General features: G+C 37.0%; 1 protein-coding gene across 1 annotated transcript in view; it reads left to right on the top strand.

Moving 5' to 3' along the window:
* Positions 1 to 19765, top strand: part of LOC120532681 (coiled-coil domain-containing protein 112-like) — a 28334-nt gene extending 8569 nt beyond the window's left edge. Inside the window, exons 6-10 of the mRNA XM_039758949.1 lie at positions 4670 to 5060; positions 7313 to 7729; positions 8896 to 8991; positions 10616 to 10734; positions 18331 to 19765. Of these exons, the coding sequence (XP_039614883.1) occupies positions 4670 to 5060; positions 7313 to 7729; positions 8896 to 8991; positions 10616 to 10734; positions 18331 to 18361 (1054 nt within the window). The 3' untranslated portion in view covers positions 18362 to 19765. The remainder of the gene's footprint in view (positions 1 to 4669; positions 5061 to 7312; positions 7730 to 8895; positions 8992 to 10615; positions 10735 to 18330) is intronic.
* Positions 19766 to 21423: the final 1658 nt, after the last annotated feature.

Here is a 21423-nt window from a genome sequence, read left to right as displayed (position 1 = left end):
CTTATGTAGATTGTCTCAAAATGTACAGTCTAGTTGCATAGTTTGCTTGACTTTGGATGAACAACACCTGACAAAATTTAATTTAACATTATTAACATTATTCTATCAAATACTGTTCCTACTATACAGTAGACCCCCGCAAAGTTGCGGTTCAGAGTTCGCGGCCTCAGTCATTTGTGGATTTTTCCTTAGAACTTTACTAATAATTGTTAGCAGAAACCATCAGAATATCATCTGCAATTTTTATGGCTTTTTTCGTGGCAATACTGTACTGTGGAGAGAACAAGAAGCAACTGTAGAGAAAACCGCAGCTTGGGGTGGTGAAAGTAGCCAATAGAATTTGAAACTGCATCTCCCAGCAGTCCCTGCAGTGGCTCTGATTGGTATTCTGCTGAGGGGGCTGGGACTATTGAGGTCAAAGGATGTCGGCGTGGCTTTTAAAAAAGGGGCTGGTGACCAAAAGCAAAAAACAAATTTTGTAATTCGTGTTTCAAGTTCCTGTCTGTCTGCCTTCTATTGGGTTACTTGTACTTATTAATTTTGTCCTGGATCGTTTCGTGCGTCTGGATTGTCTGCCGTCTGCCTGTGTACATGAGGACTGTAAGTGGATTCATGGCCATCCTGCAAAGAAAGAAGCACTCCTGAACCCGTCCACCCTTCTTCAACATTTCAGGAACTACCGGTAGGGCTATCTTTACATTCCCATTCAACGTGCGGATCTCTGGATTATCTATTTTCATCATTACATTTCATCCGTTGCCGTTTTTCATGAACTTTTTCATGATTTACTGTGTGTGGTTTGTTTGTGCTTTGTTGTATTTAACGTGTAATCGCTGTAAGGTGAACGGGGTGATGTTGTTTTCTTATTTCATTTGTTTTCATTACATTCTTTATTTGCTGTTTGATTACCAGTTTGCTTTGTTTTTGTCTCTGTTTGTGAGTGCATGCGGGTAGGGTCAAGGCTGGGTGCGTCCCTGGAATCACCACCATAAAAATAAATAAATCACCATCTTCTCAACGATGTGAATCTTAGCGGCACTGGACCACTACAGCATCATTCATTTCTCCTTGCTGCTGATTGACTGTGATGCATCTCCAGCTGAGTGTTCTTGTGTTTTCTGTTTTGTTCCTCTTAACCCTTAAACCGCCATAACCGGCTATACAGTAGTCATTTCCCGATGCCACTTGCAAGCACGTAGGAGCTGATCAGTCAGTGCCGTACATTCGTTGAGCATTCAGCTCATGACCACTGCCAACCCCTTGTGAGCAGGGGGGCTGAACGCACTCCTAGAAGACACAGACGCTCCTCAAAAACCCCCTCTTAAGAAAGCGCTGATAGATTACCTTCACATTGCTCCCTTACTTGCTGGGCTTACTTCTCGCGCGACGCTACGTTTACTTAAAAGCCTGAACAGTATCTATCCTTTCTGGCTGATTACTTTATTTTTCTCTCTGCCCCCAGACATTCTATGCTCCTGTTGGGGGCTGTGCTCCCCTATGATTTGTGTCTATTCTTTAATCAATAACTAACTGCATACTAAGCTTGTTTTACTTCTGAAAGAGACTTGTTTGTTTGAATAAAGTTCCTCTCTCTACAATCTCCTGTGTTTCTGGGCAATTCTGTGACCCAAGCTTGACACCTTGCAGTACTGCAGCCTCAATGTACTTGGGATTGAGCTGCTGCACTAGACTAGCCTGCAAGCATCCACGTTTACCACTGTGTGCTTGCGTGCAGTCAGTTCAAGTGCAGTTGGCTCAGTGATTTACTGAGTTTCATCCGTGGCATCAGTTGCACTTTGTACATATTGTTCCAGTAGTTTTTTAAATAGTTTTAAATAGTTCATTAACAGTATGTAAAATGATCAGTGTTGCAGTAATTGTGATGCTCTTTGCATGACAAATGTGTTCCATTAAAATTTCGTTTTTTCTTTGTTAATTGTGACGTTACTTAAAGTGCAGCAAAAAAGTATTTGGCATCCAGGGATGCATTAACCCCCAAGTATGTGGCAGTTTAAGGGTTAAAGCCCCAAGATGCCGCCTAAATGAGCTGCACCGTCTAAGGCTTCTGGCAATGAAAACTCGCATGAACTACAGTACATATAGCGGTAATCTAAGTATTTTACATTCTAGCACTGCGGGAGACATAGCAGTACAGTATACAGGTTTACCTTTACATTCTTTATTTTTAGGTAAGGTATTAAGCTGAGTTTGATATTAAATTTAAATGCTTTGAAGGGAATATTTAGGGTTTAAACTATGAAAATAGGCATTTTTTTTAACCACATCCAAAATTCGTGGTTTTTCACAATTCGCGGGTGCTGTAGTAACCCCTGCGTATTTTGGATGTGTACTGTATATGTATTAAAAAATCATCATCATCTTGATAGTTTTCTATAGAAGATATAGTATACTCAAAAAACATTCACAACAGAGTCGTGCAAAGTGCTAGACAAAAGTTTGAACACTTCATCTGTTGTGTTAAAAATTAAAGGTTTTGGTTCAAATTGATCAAAATTGTTTTACAGGATTGTTTCAATCAAACTATTCCCCTTAACAAGTCCAAAAAAGTAACAATAGTGTATATATAGTACATCCTCTTTAATATACAGAAGATATTGAATATTTCCGCAACTTTTATCAGTTACATTTTTTCTGATACTATAAAACAGTTTGCCATGTTCATACTTCTTTAAGCTAATTATGACAGTACAAACAAGCAAAATAATGAAAAATTCTTTACATTTTTTTATTTGGTATGATCGTGATAGGTTAAGCTTGTCAAACAATTTGTGCAGTATAAATGCTGTTTTTATGATTATGTCATAGAATCGATTTTAGATTTTTCTGTTTATTAATTTTGCTGTTTTCAATTTTCTGGCAAACTTCTCCCAAATGTTGGAAACTACTAAATTTGCCACTCCAATACTCAGCATTTGTAGCCAGTGGTGATCAATACTTAACCCTGTATGACAGGGGTGGCGAACTCTAGGCCTAGAGTGCCACAGTGGCTGCAGGTTTTCATTCTTACCATCTTCTTAATTAGTGACCAGTTTTTTCTGCTGATTACTTCTTTTAATTAACTTGACTCAGGCCCCATAGTTGTTTCTTTTTTTTAATTAGCAGCCAAATAATAATGAAACACAAAACAAGTCACCACATGACCAGCTCCCCTGTGCCCATTACACAATATCTGAAATTAAAGAGAGGTGATAGTCTTGGTAAGGTTGATCTCTCAGGTCACCAACACATTTTGACTGTGCTCTTAGAAAGAACAGAAAAACAACAGATTTCGAAATGTGTGTTGTGGCAGAATGAGAGCAGCAACAAGCCATTAAATTAAATAATGGGTTTAATTAACAGCAAGAATTGGCTTCTGATTAAGAAAGTGATTGGAGTGAAATTGGTTGGAGTTTGACATCTCATTTCTGCTTGGCTGTCATTTAGTGAAGAAAGGAATCATTTCAGAGGGCTGAACTCTTCTAACAGGGCTATTAAAGTGATTGGGAAAAAGTTAATTAGCAGTGAAAACTGGTCACTGATTAGGAAAAGGGTTTGAATGAAAACCTGTAGCCACTGTGGCACTCCAGGCCTGGAGTTCGCCACCTCTGCTCTATGACATTTTGATTCATTGTCTGTCTAGCCTCAGACATTTAGGAACATGTATGCATACTTATCATCTATGTGCCTATTCTTCCCCTGTCTGTGTGGTGTTTCTCTGGGTATTTGGTTTGCTTTAGGTGTGCCCTGTGATGGACTGCCACCATGTTCAAGAAAGGTTTGTGTCTGTGTACTTGGGTCTGGGTCTCATAGTACTTCATCTTTAGTGTGCTTGTTTTTGGAGTCACTTATCTGTCAGTTTTTCTCTTATTACTCTTTTGAAAACAGAGAACAGCACTTAACCTTACTTTCCTTTTCTAATATTTCCACTTTCTTTGTGAAGATGATCAGTTTGTTGTCCGTTGTTTCTTATTATTGATTAATTTCTTAGAATCTATACATTCGCTCACGTCTTCAACCATTCTTTTGTTTAGCACTTTGTAATTTCATCTGTGTTGGTTCAACTCTGTGTTCTATTTCATTGGTTTTATTTTTTGGATGTTCTCTCAGCATTCATATGTCTTACCCTGCTAGTGTTCTAAACAGATTTTAAAAATTTTGCTGGTCTGATTTTTTTCTTCACCTTCTGCTCTGCTTCCGTCCCAATTACTTTATTATTCAATCCAATGCCTGCTGCTACCTCTGTCCTGAAGACTTTGCAAAGTATAGCTTCTGTTGAATTAATATTGTAGATACATTGATTGTCACTAAATCAGTCTCTTGTAAGGTCTGAATCTGTTTTCCCAAAAGACAACTCTTACTCACTGTGTTCCTGTCTCCCAATGCATCAAGCTGCGTGACAGTATTTTAGATTTGTTTCAGATGTGTTTTTTTTCTCTCTCTCAAATCAAACTAATATCTCTGGGAACAAATCCTTGGATTCTGTTATTATTTGTGTATGTGACAGAGGAAGTAGTTTAGATATTTATGTATATTTAATGCACATTTCTTATAATGTTACAGTATTCATAAATAATTTATAAGTTCTTTATGTTATCACACTTTGTTGCTTTATAGAGAGAGAAAATTTTTAAAGGTATTTTTGATTTTCTCTAAACAAACTTTTTCTTAGTTATGAGGAACTTATGAAACAAGAAAAATGTTCATCTCAAGAAGTAATCGCTTTGGAAAAAAGAATTGAGATGTGGACAGTTTCAACAGGACCCATCTCAAAGAAACCTCCTTCTCCTGCACTGCCAAAACTTTCTGCAGCAAGCACTAATGAGGATTTGCCTTCAGAAGTAACCGATTTTGAAAAGTTTCTACACAAAACAGGAGGAAGACAAGGTGGCTGGGATGATTATGACCATCAGAATTTCCTGAAAATCTGGACTAAGCACAATGGAAAGAAGTCCTATATGGAAGAAGCTTTGTTGTACCTCCCTGGAAGAACCCAGGAAGAAATTAAACAACATGAGGACTGGTATCAAGAGTTTTTGTTTCTTGAAGAACGAAAAAAGGAGGTAATTATAATTTTCCACTAGTAACTTGATTGGCAATTTTTTTAGAATGTCATTACTGTGCTGTCAGATTGATACAAAATATTTTTCTAATTATAGTGTAATAATGAATAGATTCAAGTATATAGATCATTGTTTTCTAATGTTTCAAATTATATAATTCTTTTCCTTAAAAATCAATAAGAACCTGAAATTACTTAAAAGCTGTGGGATAGATGCATTTTTCCTAAAGTAACAGTACTCTTTCATAGTTAATAATTCTTACTGTTTTTTTTCTTGTGCTTGTTTAATAAATATAGTACTGTTATGTAGTCTTTTTGTTAATTTTGAAACAATATGTTAACCTATTTAGTTTAATACACAACGCAAGGACCTGCCTGCATCAGGCCCAAAGTGGAACTAACACTGGATAGGGCAACTACACTTAGTCATATTGAGGCGATTTACAGAAACTAATTATTTTTAACTTTTATGTAAAAGGCATGTGTTTAGAAGTTTCAAAAATACAAGAAGAGCATGTGAACTCCAAACAGACAGTGTATATTAAATGGTGCGACTCAAACCACTTACACCTTAACACCAGCAAGACCAAGGAGCTGGTGGTGGATTTTAGGAGGCCCAGGCCCCTCATGGACCCTATGATCATCAGAGGTGACTGTGTGCAGAGGGTGCAGACCTATAAATATCTGGGAGTGCAGCTGGATGACAAATTGGACTGGACTGCCAATACTGATGCTCTATGTAAGAAAGCTCAGAGCAGACTTTACTTTCTCAGAAGGTTGGCATCCTTCAACATCTGCAGTAAGATGCTGCAGATGTTCTACCAGACGGTTGTGGCGAGTGCCCTCTTCTACGTGGTGGTGTGCTGGGGTGGCAGCATAAAGATGAAAGACGTCTCACGCCTGGACAAACTTGTTAAGAAGGCAGGCTCCATTGTAGGATTAAAGTTGGACAGTTTAACATCTGTGACAGAGCGACGGGCACTAAGCAAACTCCTGTCAATCATGAAGAATCCATTGCATCCACTGAACAGGATCATCTCCAGGCAGAGGAGTAGCTTCAGTGACAGACATTTGTCACTGTCCTGTTCCACTGACAGACTGAGGAGATCGTTCCTCCCCCACACTATGCGACTCTTCAATTCCACCCGGGGGAGTAAATGCGAACATTAATTTTATTTTAATTCTTTTCATTTTTATTACTATTTAATTTAATATTGTTTCTTTGTATCAGTATACTGCTGCTGGATTATGTGAATTTCCCCTTGGGATTAATAAAGTATCTATCTATCTATCTATCTATCTATCTATCTATCTATCTATCTATCTATCTATCTATCTATCTATCTATCTATCTATCTATCTATCTATCTATCTATCTATCTATCTATCTATCTATCTATCTATCTATCTATCTATCTATCTATACTTCATAAATCAAACTTCAACCCCTGCAACTGTTAGGCAATAGCAGTACCCTCTTCACTACCATGCCACATTATTGCTTATTCCAGTGTTTCAGCACCTCGTGACCCTGCATTGGATCGAGTAGGTCTGAAAATGTACGAGAGTTGTGCTATGAATTCTTTTTTTCTAAAATTAGTGACTGATATACTGCATACATGCTCTCCATGTCCACCAAAAATTTTTAATATGTTTTTAACTTAGCAAATTAATACAGACAAACCACATGTTTAATTTCTAACCTGAGGCAATGCTTTTCAGAGTTGCAGATGTACAGTACTTTACAGTATTTTAATTTATTACATAGGAGGCAGAAAGGACCATCTGGAACAAAACTAGGAAGCCGTGTCATTTACTTTTATGACAGATTAAAGTGGTTAATAAGATGGCACCATCTTTTAGAGAACATTAGTGTTTACTTTAATGGAGCAAAAATTAATAAAGTGTATCAAATTAAAATCTAAAAAAAAAGTGGACAAACAACTAATCTGACATTTAAGAAACCTCATTTCTGTAAATTAATATTTCTAAACTTTGCCAATTCACGGGAAATTTTCAGTTTTTGACATGTGATTAAAAATGTTCATTTTTTTTTTTTGCCCAGTGACTATGTATGTTAAATTGTATAATGTATACCCAGGTGTCATCCTTTACTATAAAGCGGATTAAGAAAGTGAATTCTAAAAAAACCTATATACAGTACAGTAGTAAATGGTGTTTTTGTATTACGTGTGTAAATAATCTGATTAATTGTGGTGTTTTTTAGACTTTATCATATTTATTCTTTCTTAGGCTATTCAACTGTGGAAGTCTAAGAAAAACCAGGAAAAAGAAAAATTCTTAAAGCAACAAGAAAAACTTGAAGACCTGAAAACACAAAAAGAGCTGGCTCGTGTTGAAGCTTATAGAAAGAAATTGGAGCAAGAAAAGGAAGATAAACAGGCTAAGCTTCAGGAATGGAAGAAGAAGAAAGAGCTTGAGCTTGCTGCAGAGGAGGAGAAACAATGTCAGGCTGAAGTACAGAAAAGAAGGAAAATAAAAGAGGAGCAGCAGCGACAACTGGAAGTTAAGGCGATAGTGGAAACATATGCCCGTCAGAAGAAAGAAGAGGAAATGCATGAGCGTCTTAAGCAGGAGGTACAGGAACAGTCAGAGCGGGAGGAGAGGCAACGACTATCTGCTAGAGCAATTGTCAAGTTCCGGGAAAGAGTAAGTTAACTGCTGATATTGGAAATAATTATAGTGAAGGAGATTATAAGTTTATCTGTGGTTCAAAATGTGATCCATCCATTTTTGATTCTGCAAACTCATACTCGGTTACATCAGGCCAATTGCCATGCATGTTTTTGGAATATGTAAGACAAACTGAGTAACCTATAAAAAAATCCCATACAGGCGTTAGAAGAGTACAAATACAATAGAGATAAGTATTGGGCCAGCATTCAAACTCAGAATGGAGATGTAGGTAGTAGTGCTAACCACTGCACAGCTAATCCTGCAAAACTCAAAGTGATTAATAAGAGAACAGGGAACTATAATGTGTTATTGAACTGGGTATGAAGTTTGTGTTTTAGGTTCAAATCCTACCAGAGATGTTAAGTGTAGACTATCCATTATGTCTCCGTCAGCATTCTTGGGGTGCTGTGTTTTCCACCAGCATCCCAAAGAGATTCAGAATAAGGTGATCAATTCTTCTAAGCTGGTAGTTGTGTATATGAAGAACTGTGGTTGTGCAATTGTGGGGCCTTGTAAAAGTCAGACCTTATTTATCATTAGCTTCTGCTTTGCACTTCAGGTTCTGTGACAAGCTCTAGTTTCAATTCTGTTTTTAGATAAATGGATTTAGAAAATGAATGATTGCGTCATTCACAGTTTGTTGTTTCTTATATGTGTATTAAACCAAAGTGAAAGAAGATTTTAGTTTTTAAAAAAGATATTAAAGTGTGATGGTCACATAAAGATGATAATAATAGTAACATGACATAACATGAAATTTTCAAAACCTTTCAATCCATTTCATGGTTACTGGGGGCCAGCATCTGTATTGGCAGCATTGGGTACAGGCAGGAACTAGCCCTGAATAAGACATTAGTGTATCACATGTCCTACTCACATATGTACCCTGTTATACTCATGCAAAAGCCAATTTAGAGTTGCCACCTACCTTACTTTTTTTGGTGGTGGACCCATGCAGATACAGGAAAAATGTTTAAACTCCAGAAGGGTAATACCTGGGTGCAAAGTTCAAACTCTGAATAATGGATCCAAGTGGCAGTAGTGCTAACTTAACTGTATATCTCTTCCACTATTCCACCCCTATTATTTTAATAAGAATTTTTTATATTTGCATTGAAGCTTTAATTTGATCTTTTCAGGATATGCAGAAAGTATTTGAGAAAGTGTTAGAAAAGCATTCTAAAGAAGAGGAAGAACATGAAAGAGAAAAAAAAATTGCCAAAGTGAAGCAGAAGGTAAGAGAAAGGCAAATAAAATATTGTTCATGCCTATACTTATTATGTGCCACTGTTGTTCAGGATTAAATTCAATTCAAACTTTTTCGTTGTACAGTACACAGTGTTATTTTCTTATGCATTACAGTGGAAAGATGGTCTTTGCATTGTACCATTTTAACCGGTTCAGACAACTTTCAGGGTGGGTTGTGGACTACCTTTCTGACAGGAAGTCAGATTTTTCAGTCTCTACTTGAGTACAATACTGATTTTTTGAACACTTTGATGGACTTTATAATTCTCTTGGTGTTAAGTAAACATATGCCAGACTTGACATTTGGCTTTGGCTAATTACTGCTTCAAAGTCTTTGTGGCCAAGCTGGAACTTGTGCAAAATGGTGTTGCATATTTATTTTTCCACTTTCACACAAAGCTGTATGTGTACCTTTCTTCAGGTTGTGGGTTTACATGATTGATGACTGAATGAGTTATCCTCTGTACAGGTAGGTGCCATTACATATAAAAGGCATGCCATTGGTTGCAAACAACTAAAGAAGATTAAATCGCTGAAAGGGTAAATAATTGAGGATTGAACATCACAAGTAATAAAACAATCATTAATAATTTTTTTGCACTTGGAAATCCACAAAGCATTGGGTACAAATATCAGTGCGGGCAATATGGTGGAAGCACAAATGATGATAGGTTATAAACATAAAAATAACAAAAGGCATGGCTGACTGGTCTCAGCATGTCAAACTCTAAAATCAGCTCAAAATGGTAGACTTCAGAATCAGCAGTCATGGTACTTAAGCTATGTATTTTTTACTACGTATTATCACAGATGTCAGCATATAAAGGGCAAAACAAAATGCTTAGAAAAGATGAACAGGTTTGAACATTTTCCTGTGAACTAATGAAACAAAAATTGAACTTAACCACAATCACAAAAGGCGCATTTAATGAAAAGGAAGTGAAACTTTTCTGGGTTAGAGTAGTTTGGGAAGAAAGAGTGGGAAACAATTTATAAAGTAAAAGCAGAAAGATTTTGCACTGATGAATAAGACATTTTGATTTGTGCCAAAGTAGTTTTTACCGTGTAATGACTGGCAGAGTACCCAGATTTTTACCCATACCACTGTTTGCCACTTAGGATATGTGAGATCTCCTATTGTTTATTGTGATGCAAAAGCTTCCATGTGTCTTTGTAACTTGAAGGTTGCTTGTTTACAACTATGGAGTAATGTTTGGCTGGTGGTGTCACAGAGCAAATTTCAAAACCAAAACGCACATTAAAATTAAAGATTTAATTTAATAATGCAAATAAATAGTAATTGTGCATTGAAATGTGCAGCAATATACCATTCTTGATTTGTCCTAATGCACGGTTTATTTTAACTTCTTTTTACTTAGAGATTCAGTGAAACATGCAAGATGACCAGGTGTGCCCAAACTTTTACATACAACTCTTAACTTGTCATGGTATTATTTCCCATTAGGTAAAAGACTAGATAACATATTGGCACATATCTGATATTTTGTTGTATATATTTGTTCTTTTTTCTGTGCATATTATATGTATATTAATGTTACAGTATTTTAGATTGGAAAGTTTTTTTATCTTATATGTTTTAACTGCATTTAGGTTGAAGCTCATGTAACCAAAGACCCAGATAGACTCCTTAAGCCCACAAAAGGATGGAAAGAGCACGTCAAAGTGATTGGGCCAACTGGAGGAGGGCCTGCCTTATATATGCCTCATAGGTACAGCTGTTTTTCTTATTTTTACATTAACATATTCAAAATATTGGGCACAGAGTAACAAAAGCTAGGGCCGTGTTGATAACCAAACCCATTTTATATCCATTGCTTCTAGAAAATTTAGGAAATTTATGAGAAGTGCATTTAAGACTGAAGCCAAGAGTTGTGGGAATGTGATACAAAAAACTCATGGCAAGGGGAAGATGGGGAGAAAGAAATCAACCAACTGCTGCTGATCCAAAGCAAATCACACATCTAGGTAGTGTCTTGGCATGTATGGCCACGTCTGGAATCGGCTTACTCTTCTGTACTGACTTTAACAATATTCAAATGAAGGAAAACATTTTCAGAAGTGTGCAGAAACATTTTGTCTGCCTATGTATAAATATATATCTAGACCCTTTGACATGTACTCCATTGTACTTCAGGGTAAATATGTAAGAACACAGCCAAAGTTCATTGAGATTATCAAGTGAAGTATTAAACCAGCCAACTCTTTGTGATGTAAATGTATGAGGCCTTTGCCACAAAGTCCCCCAAACAAACATTAACTGAAAATCACTTCAACAAATGATTGCCAGAGGTTTTCTATATATAAAAGTGTGTTTATTTTAGTGGGTCACAGTTTTGACGCATTTAATTCAAGCAGAGGACTTTCAGTTACAAAGTATGTTTTATGCTGTTGTAATTTATGTAAATTTGTCCAAAAATATATATTTTGCTGTACTATAGTGTAATGGAAGATTTAAAAGTTGCATTAAGGTATTTCTTAACTTTAAACTAGATATGTAAAATATTAAAATAGACATTCTGGACATTAATGTAATATTCTTCTTTTCATTTAAAATTCAAATTGCTTGCCTGTATAAAACAATTGGAATATAGATTCATTATCCCAGTAGAGGAATACTGTATGCACAAGTGTGTATACAGATGAGAATACTTTATATATGTAGCTAAACTCTTCAGAGAGTCGTTCCTTTCTTACTGCATCAATAAACAGCTCGTCTTCCTCTTTATCTGACACATCACACACTGCATCACGGGTTTACCTTTCCCAGTCCTGCAAACTTTAGCGAAGTGGTTCAATTTACCACATTTTTTTCAATGTCTTCCTTTAGCTGGACATTGACTTTTTCCACCGTGTGCTTTGTTTCCGCAGTAGCTGCACTTATGTACAGTATATGCTTGTATATGTCACTCGCTTCATATTCTTTTGCTGCCAATTGTGTAATTCGTTTTTTGTTCAGCGCTCTTTGGAGCTCCTGCTTGTTGTCTGCATACTGCGTTCACAGTCAGTTCACGTGAGCCGCACGGAGTACATGCATCGAAGGTTCTCAGCTGTGCTTGTGCTATCTCGTGCGATCTTGCGATGTCCACGGCTTTATTTAATGTTAGCTCAGACCCAGCACTTAAAATTTTCTTTTGCACTTTCGTTTGTGCCAAACACTATTCTATCCCTGATCATCTCATCTTCGTTTGCATAAGCACAGTCCTTCACCAGCAATTTTAACTCCGTTACAAAGTGATCAAAAGTCTCATTTATACCCTGCATCTTCTCGTTAAACTTGTATCTTGCGAATATCGTATTCGTCTTAGGCATGACAAATGCCTCAAAGCGGTCATAATAAGTTTTCAGTAACTTGGCTTCCTCCTCGGTGAGAGTCCATGCGTTAAAAATGTCTCTTCCTTTTTCCCCAGTCCACAGGAGCAGGTAGCTGTATTTCTCACTCTCGTCTTTGTCTTTTAGCAGGCCAGAAAACATCAGTTCCACGTGCTGTCAGAACTTTTTCCATTCTCCCAGCAGGTTAAGAGAATCCCAGTCAATTCGTGGCGAGGGAACTCCAACAAAATCCATGACTGTCCTCTATTCTGACACCTTGTTTTGTTTTCACAAACTGTGAAAAATGAAATGATGGCAAGACTTTCTTTTAAAGTATGCAGGGGAACTTTATTTATTACAGCTCTTACATTCAGAGCATCCATGCTCTAAATTAACTTCCATAATAGTAACCTTGAGGTCCCTTTTTCTGGTGCCTTCCAGATGACACAGATGCCTAAAAGATGCCTGATAATACATTTCAATGACATATAAATATTACAGTGACCACCTCGATAGACATCTCACCCCCCAAATCGCTACTGGTGAATCTAGGGTGTTTAACAGGCATTCCCGGTATTAACTTTTGGATTTGCCTGCAAATATTTAGCGGCAGCGTGTCTATGAATTTGTGGAATTGCCCGCGAGTATTTAGCAACAGCGTCTCTATGAACTTGTGGATTAGCCCACGAGTATTTAGCAGCAGCATCTCTATGAACTTGTGGATTACCCGCGAGACACGCGGCAGCGTGTCTATTAACTTGTGGATTTTTCTGCAAGTATTTGGCGGCAGCGTCACAAAGTTGTTTTCTACCTACACGGGAAGTTGGAGAATTAGTGATCAGTCAGTCAGTCAGTCAGTGAGGGCTTTGCCTTTTATTATATATATATATATATATATATATATATATATATATATATATATATATATATATATATATATATATATATATATATATATATATATATATATATATATATATATATAATTGCATTGGATCACAAACGAACAGTCATCAGATCAGCTTTGTTGTTTCTTGGCATACACTAATATATGTGTCTGGAACTACCTGTACTAGAAGCAGACAGCACCAATATTTGATGGTTTGTTAGAAAATGCTTTCTAAAATGATTTTTTAGAGTATCTCAGAAGTACTTGGTTGGGTTGTGATCTGGTGACTAGGACAACCATTGTATGTAGTATGCATTATTTTCACGACCACTCATGCCTTATTAATGGCAGTATTACTATCATGGAAGATTCCATTACAACCAGGACTGAAATGCTTCACTAAAGAGGGAACATAATTATTAAGATCTGTTTTATATTTACATTTACCTTGGCCTCTAAGAGTATCACTGGATATTACTTATGCCACATGATTCCCACAACCTAATAAATAGAACCTCCAATAGAACATGAATATAAAATAAAATCATTTGATTCTGTTGACTTCTTTTGGTGTGTACCACATATGTACTTGTCTACTATTTAAAAACAGGGTGAAGGAATACTCTCTTGGTCATTGACTTTATTCCCAGTGTTCCATAGACTGATGTTTTTGTTCTTTGGGCTACGTAGCATGCAAAACTGCATTTTTAGAGTAACAAAGTATTAATGCTGTCAGTCGAAATGTAGTATCCCTGTCAAATTTCTGTCCCTCACTTACTTTCTCTCTCCTTCCTTCTACTGGAGAGATGTTTTTCTGCTGCACATCCAAACTCTAAAAGTTAATGAGTTCTCTAGCTGTACCTCAAGGCAGATTTAAGTATCCCTTCTGGGTCCCTTCCAGGGATCAGCGAAGGCCATTGTTTTGTTATAGAATCCCAGGCTACTTCTCTCCATAGTGGTGACTGCTGTACATGCACCTCATGACCATTTAGTAGCCCTTAAATATCTGATCTCTCAGGCATATTTTGGGCTGTCTTCCTTAAAAGGGTAACATAGTCTTTCTGCTAGAAATTGTGGATGTGTTGTTACCACCTAATTGGATGGGGCATTATGATCAGCCCTTGGCTAATATATTTCTAATGACTTGGAACTATGTGCTATCCAATTAGTTAAGAAGTATTCCATCTTCCTTACAACCGGATGTTGTTTCTCTTAGTTTGAAGGTCAAGCATTACTTGTATTTTTTGGATCACTTGCCCTATTGTGTCATGTAGGAAAATTGAAGGTTTGTCATCTGGTTGCATGATTCTCCCCTATATACTCATGCCCCTATCTATTGCCTTGTCTTGAGTCCATGCTACCTTTACTAGGCACCCAAACCACATGCACTTCAGTACAGGTCATCCACCTGAAGATAAGCATGTTCGTGCCTGGCCAGTCTTTGAATGGGAGACCATCTAGGAAAAGATTGGGTTGCTGCTGGAAGAGCTGTTGGTGAGGCCAGCATGGGACACTTACCCTATGGCCTGAATGTGGATCCCAGTGCACTGTGCTGTACAATGGTGCTGTCCTTTGGATAAGACATAATGCCAAAGTCTTGACTCTCTGTGGTCATAAAAAATACCTGGGCACCTGTAGTAAAGAGTAGGGTATATTACAATGCCCAGGCTGAATTGTCCACCATGGCCTCGTCATTCTGGCCCCCTAATCATCACCTATCTCTAACTGGCTGTCTGGCACTACTTCACCACCTAATAGCTAATGTGTACTGAGTGTACTGGCACAAAAATGGCTGCCATCGCATCATCCAGGTGGATGCTACACATTAGTGGTGGTTAAAATGGCTTCCCATGCTATATAAATGTAAAGAATTATTATTTTATTATGAAGGCTTACCATCACTTTGTCCCACATTGGCATATTAAATTATAGTACATCCCGTGTGCCATCCTCCATCTCTAACAACACCTAACTGACCAGGCAACAACCCATGCATATACAGTATGTGCATAGTGTGTGTGTATATGCATTTTGTGGCAAAGGCCATACCTTGACCCAAACAACTTATATTAATATGCCGGCTTCAACTGCCAAGACACATGGTGCTTGCCTCCCAGTTTTAAATATTTTTAAGGTGTGCATAACAAACTATTGTGTTTTGTACCTTTTTATATATATATATATATATATATATATATATATATATATACACACTATATATATATATATATATATAATATACACTAGTGGTGCAAGCCCACCTGGCACCTTCGGCGCCCAACCTCCAGTTGCAGCCAGAATATTAGTAAAATCTGTAAATGTAAAAAAGAAATATTATTATTTATAGGAGTCAAAATCACGAAATTCTATAAATATGTAAAATAAAAATTCATTATTATTTAACAGAGTAAAAATCATGAAATGAGAATAAAATATTTACTCTTAACCGATTGGAGTATTCCCATTAAATTGAGGTCCACTGTACTCGATGCATGACTTTCTTGATATTTTAGTTTATATTTTAAAAACAGAATAACAATTTGAAAATCTAAAAACCTCACATTAACTCTGATAAATTCTGAAAAGAATAATACTAAACATAAAGTGGTGTGAAAAACTATTTGCCCCCTTCCTGATTTCTTATTCTTTTGCATGTTTGTCACACAAAATGTTTCTGATCATCAAACACATTTAACCATTAGTCAACTATAACACAAGTAAACACAAAATGCAGTTTTTAAATGATGGTTTTTATTATTTAGGGAGAAAAAAAAAATCCAAACCTACATGGCCCTGCGTGAAAAAGTAATTGCCCCCTTGTTAAAAAATAACCTAACTGTGGTGTATCACACCTGAGTTTAATTTCCGTAGCCACCCCCAGGCCTGATTACCCCACACCTGTTTCAATCAAGAAATCACTTAAATAGGAGCTGCCTGACACAGAGAAGTAGACCAAAAGCACCTCAAAAGCTCAACATCATGCCAAGATCCAAAGAAATTCAGGAACAAATGAGAACAGAAGTAATTGAGATCTATCAGTCTGGTAAAGGTTATAAAGCCATTTCTAAAGCTTTGGGACTCCAGCGAACCACAGTGAGAGCCATTATCCACAAATGGCAAAAACATGGAACAGTGGTGAACCTTCCCAGGAGTGGCCGACCGACCAAAATTACCCCAAGAGCGCAGAGACGACTCATCCGAGAGGTCACAAAAGACCCCAGGACAACGTCTAAAGAACTGCAGGCCTCACTTGCCTCAATTAAGGTCAGTGTTCATGACTCCACCATAAGAAAGAGACTGGGCAAAACGGCCTGCATGGCAGATTTCCAAGACGCAAACCACTGTTAAGCAAAAGAACATTAGGGCTCGTCTCAATTTTGCTAAGAAACATCTCAATGATTGCCAAGACTTTTGGGAAAATACCTTGTGGACTAATGAGACAAAAGTTGAACTTTTTGGAAGGCAAATGTCCCGTTACATCTGGCGTGAAAGGAACACAGCATTTCAGAAAAAGAACATCATACCAACAGTAAAATATGGTGGTGGTAGTGTGATGGTCTGGGGTTGTTTTGCTGCTTCAGGACCTGGAAGGCTTGCTGTGATAGATGGAACCATGAATTCTACTGTCTACCAAAAAATTCTGAAGGAGAATGTCCGGCCATCTGTATGTCAACTCAAGCTGAAGTGATCTTGGGTGCTGCAACAGGACAATGACCTAAAACACACCAGCAAATCCACCTCTGAATGGCTGAAGAAAAACAAAATGAAGACTTTGGAGTGGCCTAGTCAAAGTCCTGACCTAAATCCAATTGAGATGCTATGGCATGAACTTAAAAAGGCGGTTCATGCTAGAAAACCCTCAAATAAAGCTGAATTACAACAATTCTGCAAAGATGAGTGGGCCAAAATTCCTCCAAAGCGCTGTAAAAGGCTCATTGCAAGTTATTGCAAACGCTTGATTGCAGTTATTGCTGCTAAGGGTGGCCCAACCAGTTATTAGGTTCAGGGGGCAATTACTTTTTCACACAGGGCCATGTAGGTTTGGATTTTTTCTCCCTAAATAATAAAACCATCATTTAAAAACTGCATTTTGTGTTTACTTGTGTTATATTTGACTAATGGTTAAATGTGTTTGATGATCAGAAACATTTTGTGTGACAAACATGCAAAAGAATAAGAAATCAGGAAGGGGGCAAATAGTTTTTCACACCACTGTATATATGTAGGTTTTAAAATAAGCCCGATTTACACCATGACAAAAAAGTAACATAAAAAGTCACATAAAATGGTTGCACAAAATTTTTGTACTTTTAGGCTTAGGATTTTATATATAAAGAGTCGATTTTGCATATTTGTTGCATGATTGTATGTGTGCTCTAGTTTTACAGAGAGGGGAATAGCATCTAGAGCAAGGCAGAAGCCAACTCTGGGTGGAATGCATGTCATTTTAAGGGTAGACTTAATGACTTGCTCTCTCATGCTGAGCTAATTAAGTATTGCCAGTCAACCTAACCTACACAATTTTGGGATGATATAAAGAGCGCCAAGGGAAATATGGAGCAAACATGCCAACTCCACAAAGTGTGCAGACTAGTGTTTGATCATTGCTTAACCACAATCATCGAGAGTGTTAGTGGGATGATATATAATAATGAGTTTTATTTCTTTGTATGTGTACAGCACTCTGATTCTGTTCAATAACAAGTGTGCTATACTGTATAATAATGAATTAAACTATTTTAGAAAAAGAAATCAAATTGTTTCACCAGGTGACTACATTTTGAGCATTGATCAACCTTCTGCCAAACAGCTCCAGGAAAAACAAGGCTCTAATCCTGGCCAAGTCCTTGTTCATGTAGATTTGCACAATCTCCCTTTGTCTATGTCGGGATTTTTCGGTGCTTTACTTTTCCTACTGCATCCCTAAGATTTGCTGTTACGTAAAAATGCCTAATATCTGTGACTGGCACTTTGTCCAGGGTGTGTAATTGACTTTTGTCCAATTATGCTGGGATAGACTCCAGCTCCCCATGACCCTAAAATTGTACTTAGCAAATTAAGTAAATATTGAACGAATATATCCAAAATTATTTCATTTCTTTTACAGGGCAATACCAAATTGGAGACAAGGGCTGTAACTCAATGTCCTATGAGTGAAGAGGTGTATGAAAAAAAAAAATTCTGCAGTTCTCATTGGCAAGTCTGCTATTCCATGTTTTAAATTATTTATTTTTGCATTTTATTTTTTCCATTGTAAAAGAAACCAACTGTTAAGGTCATATCTTTGAAAATGTTGACATTTCTGCATTTTTGATTTGGGTCAATATGATTGCAAGGTCTTCAGTTCAGCCAGAAGGATAAAAATAAACTCTCTTGACTCATCGCATGTCTGGCTTACCTTAGGGGTACAATGGGGAATGGCTGGGGGCCCCAGGTTCACAGGGGCCCATGCTGTTTCTGATGCCTATGTGTGTTTTATGTTTTGCTATCAAAACAGGGGCCGTAGTGCAATACTTTACCCAGGGGCCCATGATGCTATTAAGACGGCCTTGATGAATAGGCAGACTTTATTTTGTGAAGACATTTTATGTTTGAACTACACAATGAAAATTGAATAATTTCTTAAGACTGTTGTTACACATAAATCTTAACCTGTGACCTATGCAATTTGCATCACTCAATACTGATACATGGTGCTTTTTGTAATCGGTGGTTGCAGGAGAGTATGGATTTTCGCCTAGTCTGAACTTTGAGGATACTACAACATGTGTCACTAAGTTTTTAATACGCACAATAAAAGATCCACTCTTTACCCAATTACTGTAAACTCTTCCCTCCACAATTCTTCTTTTTAAATTTCTGCCTTAAAGCCAAGCTTGCATTTATATACTGTATGATGTCTGGCTGCTGGGAAGACAATAAGATATTCATATGTCAGTGGTATTTATATTTTGGCTGCATATTTGGAAAACATGCATGGTCTATTAATGTAGTTATTTTTGATTACTCTTTGTTAATGATAATGCTGTTTTTCAATTGGAAATAATAAACTACATTGCCTATAGGACAGTGATACTCATTACCAAATCTTGAAGACTGCAAGTTTTTTTAAAACCATGATAAATTCCTGTTGAACTTTGTTCTTCATGGTGCATTTAGATTATATGTCTTTGCAATGCTAATCTGAACATTTCTAATATGAAAATACAGCAAACCATACAAGATGTACATTAAAATTATTTTTTTGTTTTGTTTATATTTTTGTGCTTATGAAATTCATAATTTTATTTATTGATGTTTTTGTATCAGAATTAATTTTGAAATCCATCTTATTAAGAATCCTTTAAAGTATTTTTTTTCACATGTGAAATAAAATTATGATCACTTTTTATTTTTCACTCTGTATGTGTCTTATCTCTATGAGATTCTGTCAGTGTATGTAAAATATTTTTATGATGTACAGGAAGTATTACAAAAATATAGATTTATCCATCCATCCATTATCCAACCCGCTATATCTTAACACAGATAGATTTAATTATTAAATATTGTACATTTTCTTTACAAATAAAACATACTGTATGCATCTAACAGTAAGCTGTTTAGAATATTCTGTGCACAATGGTTTCACAATGTAATTGTACTGAATTAGACTTCAATTATTCATAGCTGATCCAAATTTAAGTGCTATCTCAGATAAAATGGCAAGTAGTATTGTGTTTGGAGTTCTTGGCCACAGTGTCTTTCACAATCATTCAATTTATTTTTTATATTTGTCATAGACATGAAATTGAATACACTAAAGTGTTAATGGAAAAAACTCTAATAATTCTTTGCATTTATATGGCGCTTTTTCTCACTACACAAAGCACTCAGCAATTGCAGGTTAAGGGCCTTGCTCAAGTGCCCAACAGAGCAGAGTTCCTTTTGGCATTTACGGGTTTCGAACCGGCAACCTTCCCATTGCCAGTGCAGATCCCTAGTCTCAGAGCCACCACATCCTTCTAGTTGTAATGAAGGGCTTTGAGAGGCTGGTACTGTAACCTATTAAAAATATATTTCAAATGGTTATGATCACCTGCAGGTTTCATATTGTCACAAACAATCCACAGAGAGTGCCACATACCTTGCAGTCCTTGCCATCCTGTCACAAATGGATAATAAAAACCGTTATGCCAGAGTCCTGGTTTTAGACTACAGCTCAGCATTTAACAATGTTATACCATTTAAAGCTGACCACCAAACACCTTAGTTTTGGATTCTGCACTCTGCAATTGGATTTTGCATTTCCTAACCAACAGACTTCAGCATATGTGGACTGGCAGTGCAACATACTTCACACGGCTCAACACAGGCACCCCAAAGTGTAATGTGCTGAGAACCCCTTTTCTTCTCCCTGTTTCCCTTTGACTTTGTGGATAGACACTACTCCAGCTCCATCAGCAATACAACATAGACCTGATCACCAAATGTGATGAGACAGCTTACAGAGAAGAGGTATATCTGGTGCCGGGACAACAATCTCACCCTTAATGTTAGCAAAACAAATGAGCTAGTCATTGACTTCGGAGAGCAAAATGCAGAATACACTAACATCTGCATTGTTGTGGATGCTGTTAAAAGAGTAAGCAGCTTTAAATTTATTGGAATGATCATAACTGCTAAACTAAAGTGGGCACCACACATTTTGTGTCTTGTAATTAAGGCTCACCAGTGCCAACCAGTTGTTGCTCCGGGATCAAGTGGAAGATTCTTATTGCATTTCTCTTTCTCTTTGATGCATAATCCTTGTCAGAGCAGAGCTGCAGTTTCCTCAGCTGCCTTCTGGTGTCTTTTGCCACTTTATAGGGAAAAGGCATTAGTCTTCTTGCCAAAGTGTTTAGATGCTGAAGTTCCCTTCTTGAAGTCATGGCTTCTCATCCTTGCAGACTACTAGTACACAGTTTTGGCTTGATAGACTTGGTCTCAGCTTCTGGTCCACAAAAAGAACAGAATTTCACCTTTTCAGGTCCTATATTCCTTGATATCTTATCTTCCATATAGTTCCAGATATACAGTGGGTACAGAAAGTATTCAGACCCCCCTTCAATTTTTCACTCTTTGTTATATTGCAGCCATTTGCTAAAATCATTTAAATTAATTTTTTTCCTCATTAAGGTACACACAGCACCCCATATTGAGACAAAAAAAATAATTTTTT

The sequence above is a fragment of the Polypterus senegalus genome, chromosome 7 (assembly GCF_016835505.1).
Source record: "Polypterus senegalus isolate Bchr_013 chromosome 7, ASM1683550v1, whole genome shotgun sequence".
Lineage (NCBI taxonomy): Eukaryota > Metazoa > Chordata > Cladistia > Polypteriformes > Polypteridae > Polypterus > Polypterus senegalus.
Note: the sequence above shows the minus strand (reverse complement) of the source record. Positions and strands in the feature narration are given on the sequence as shown.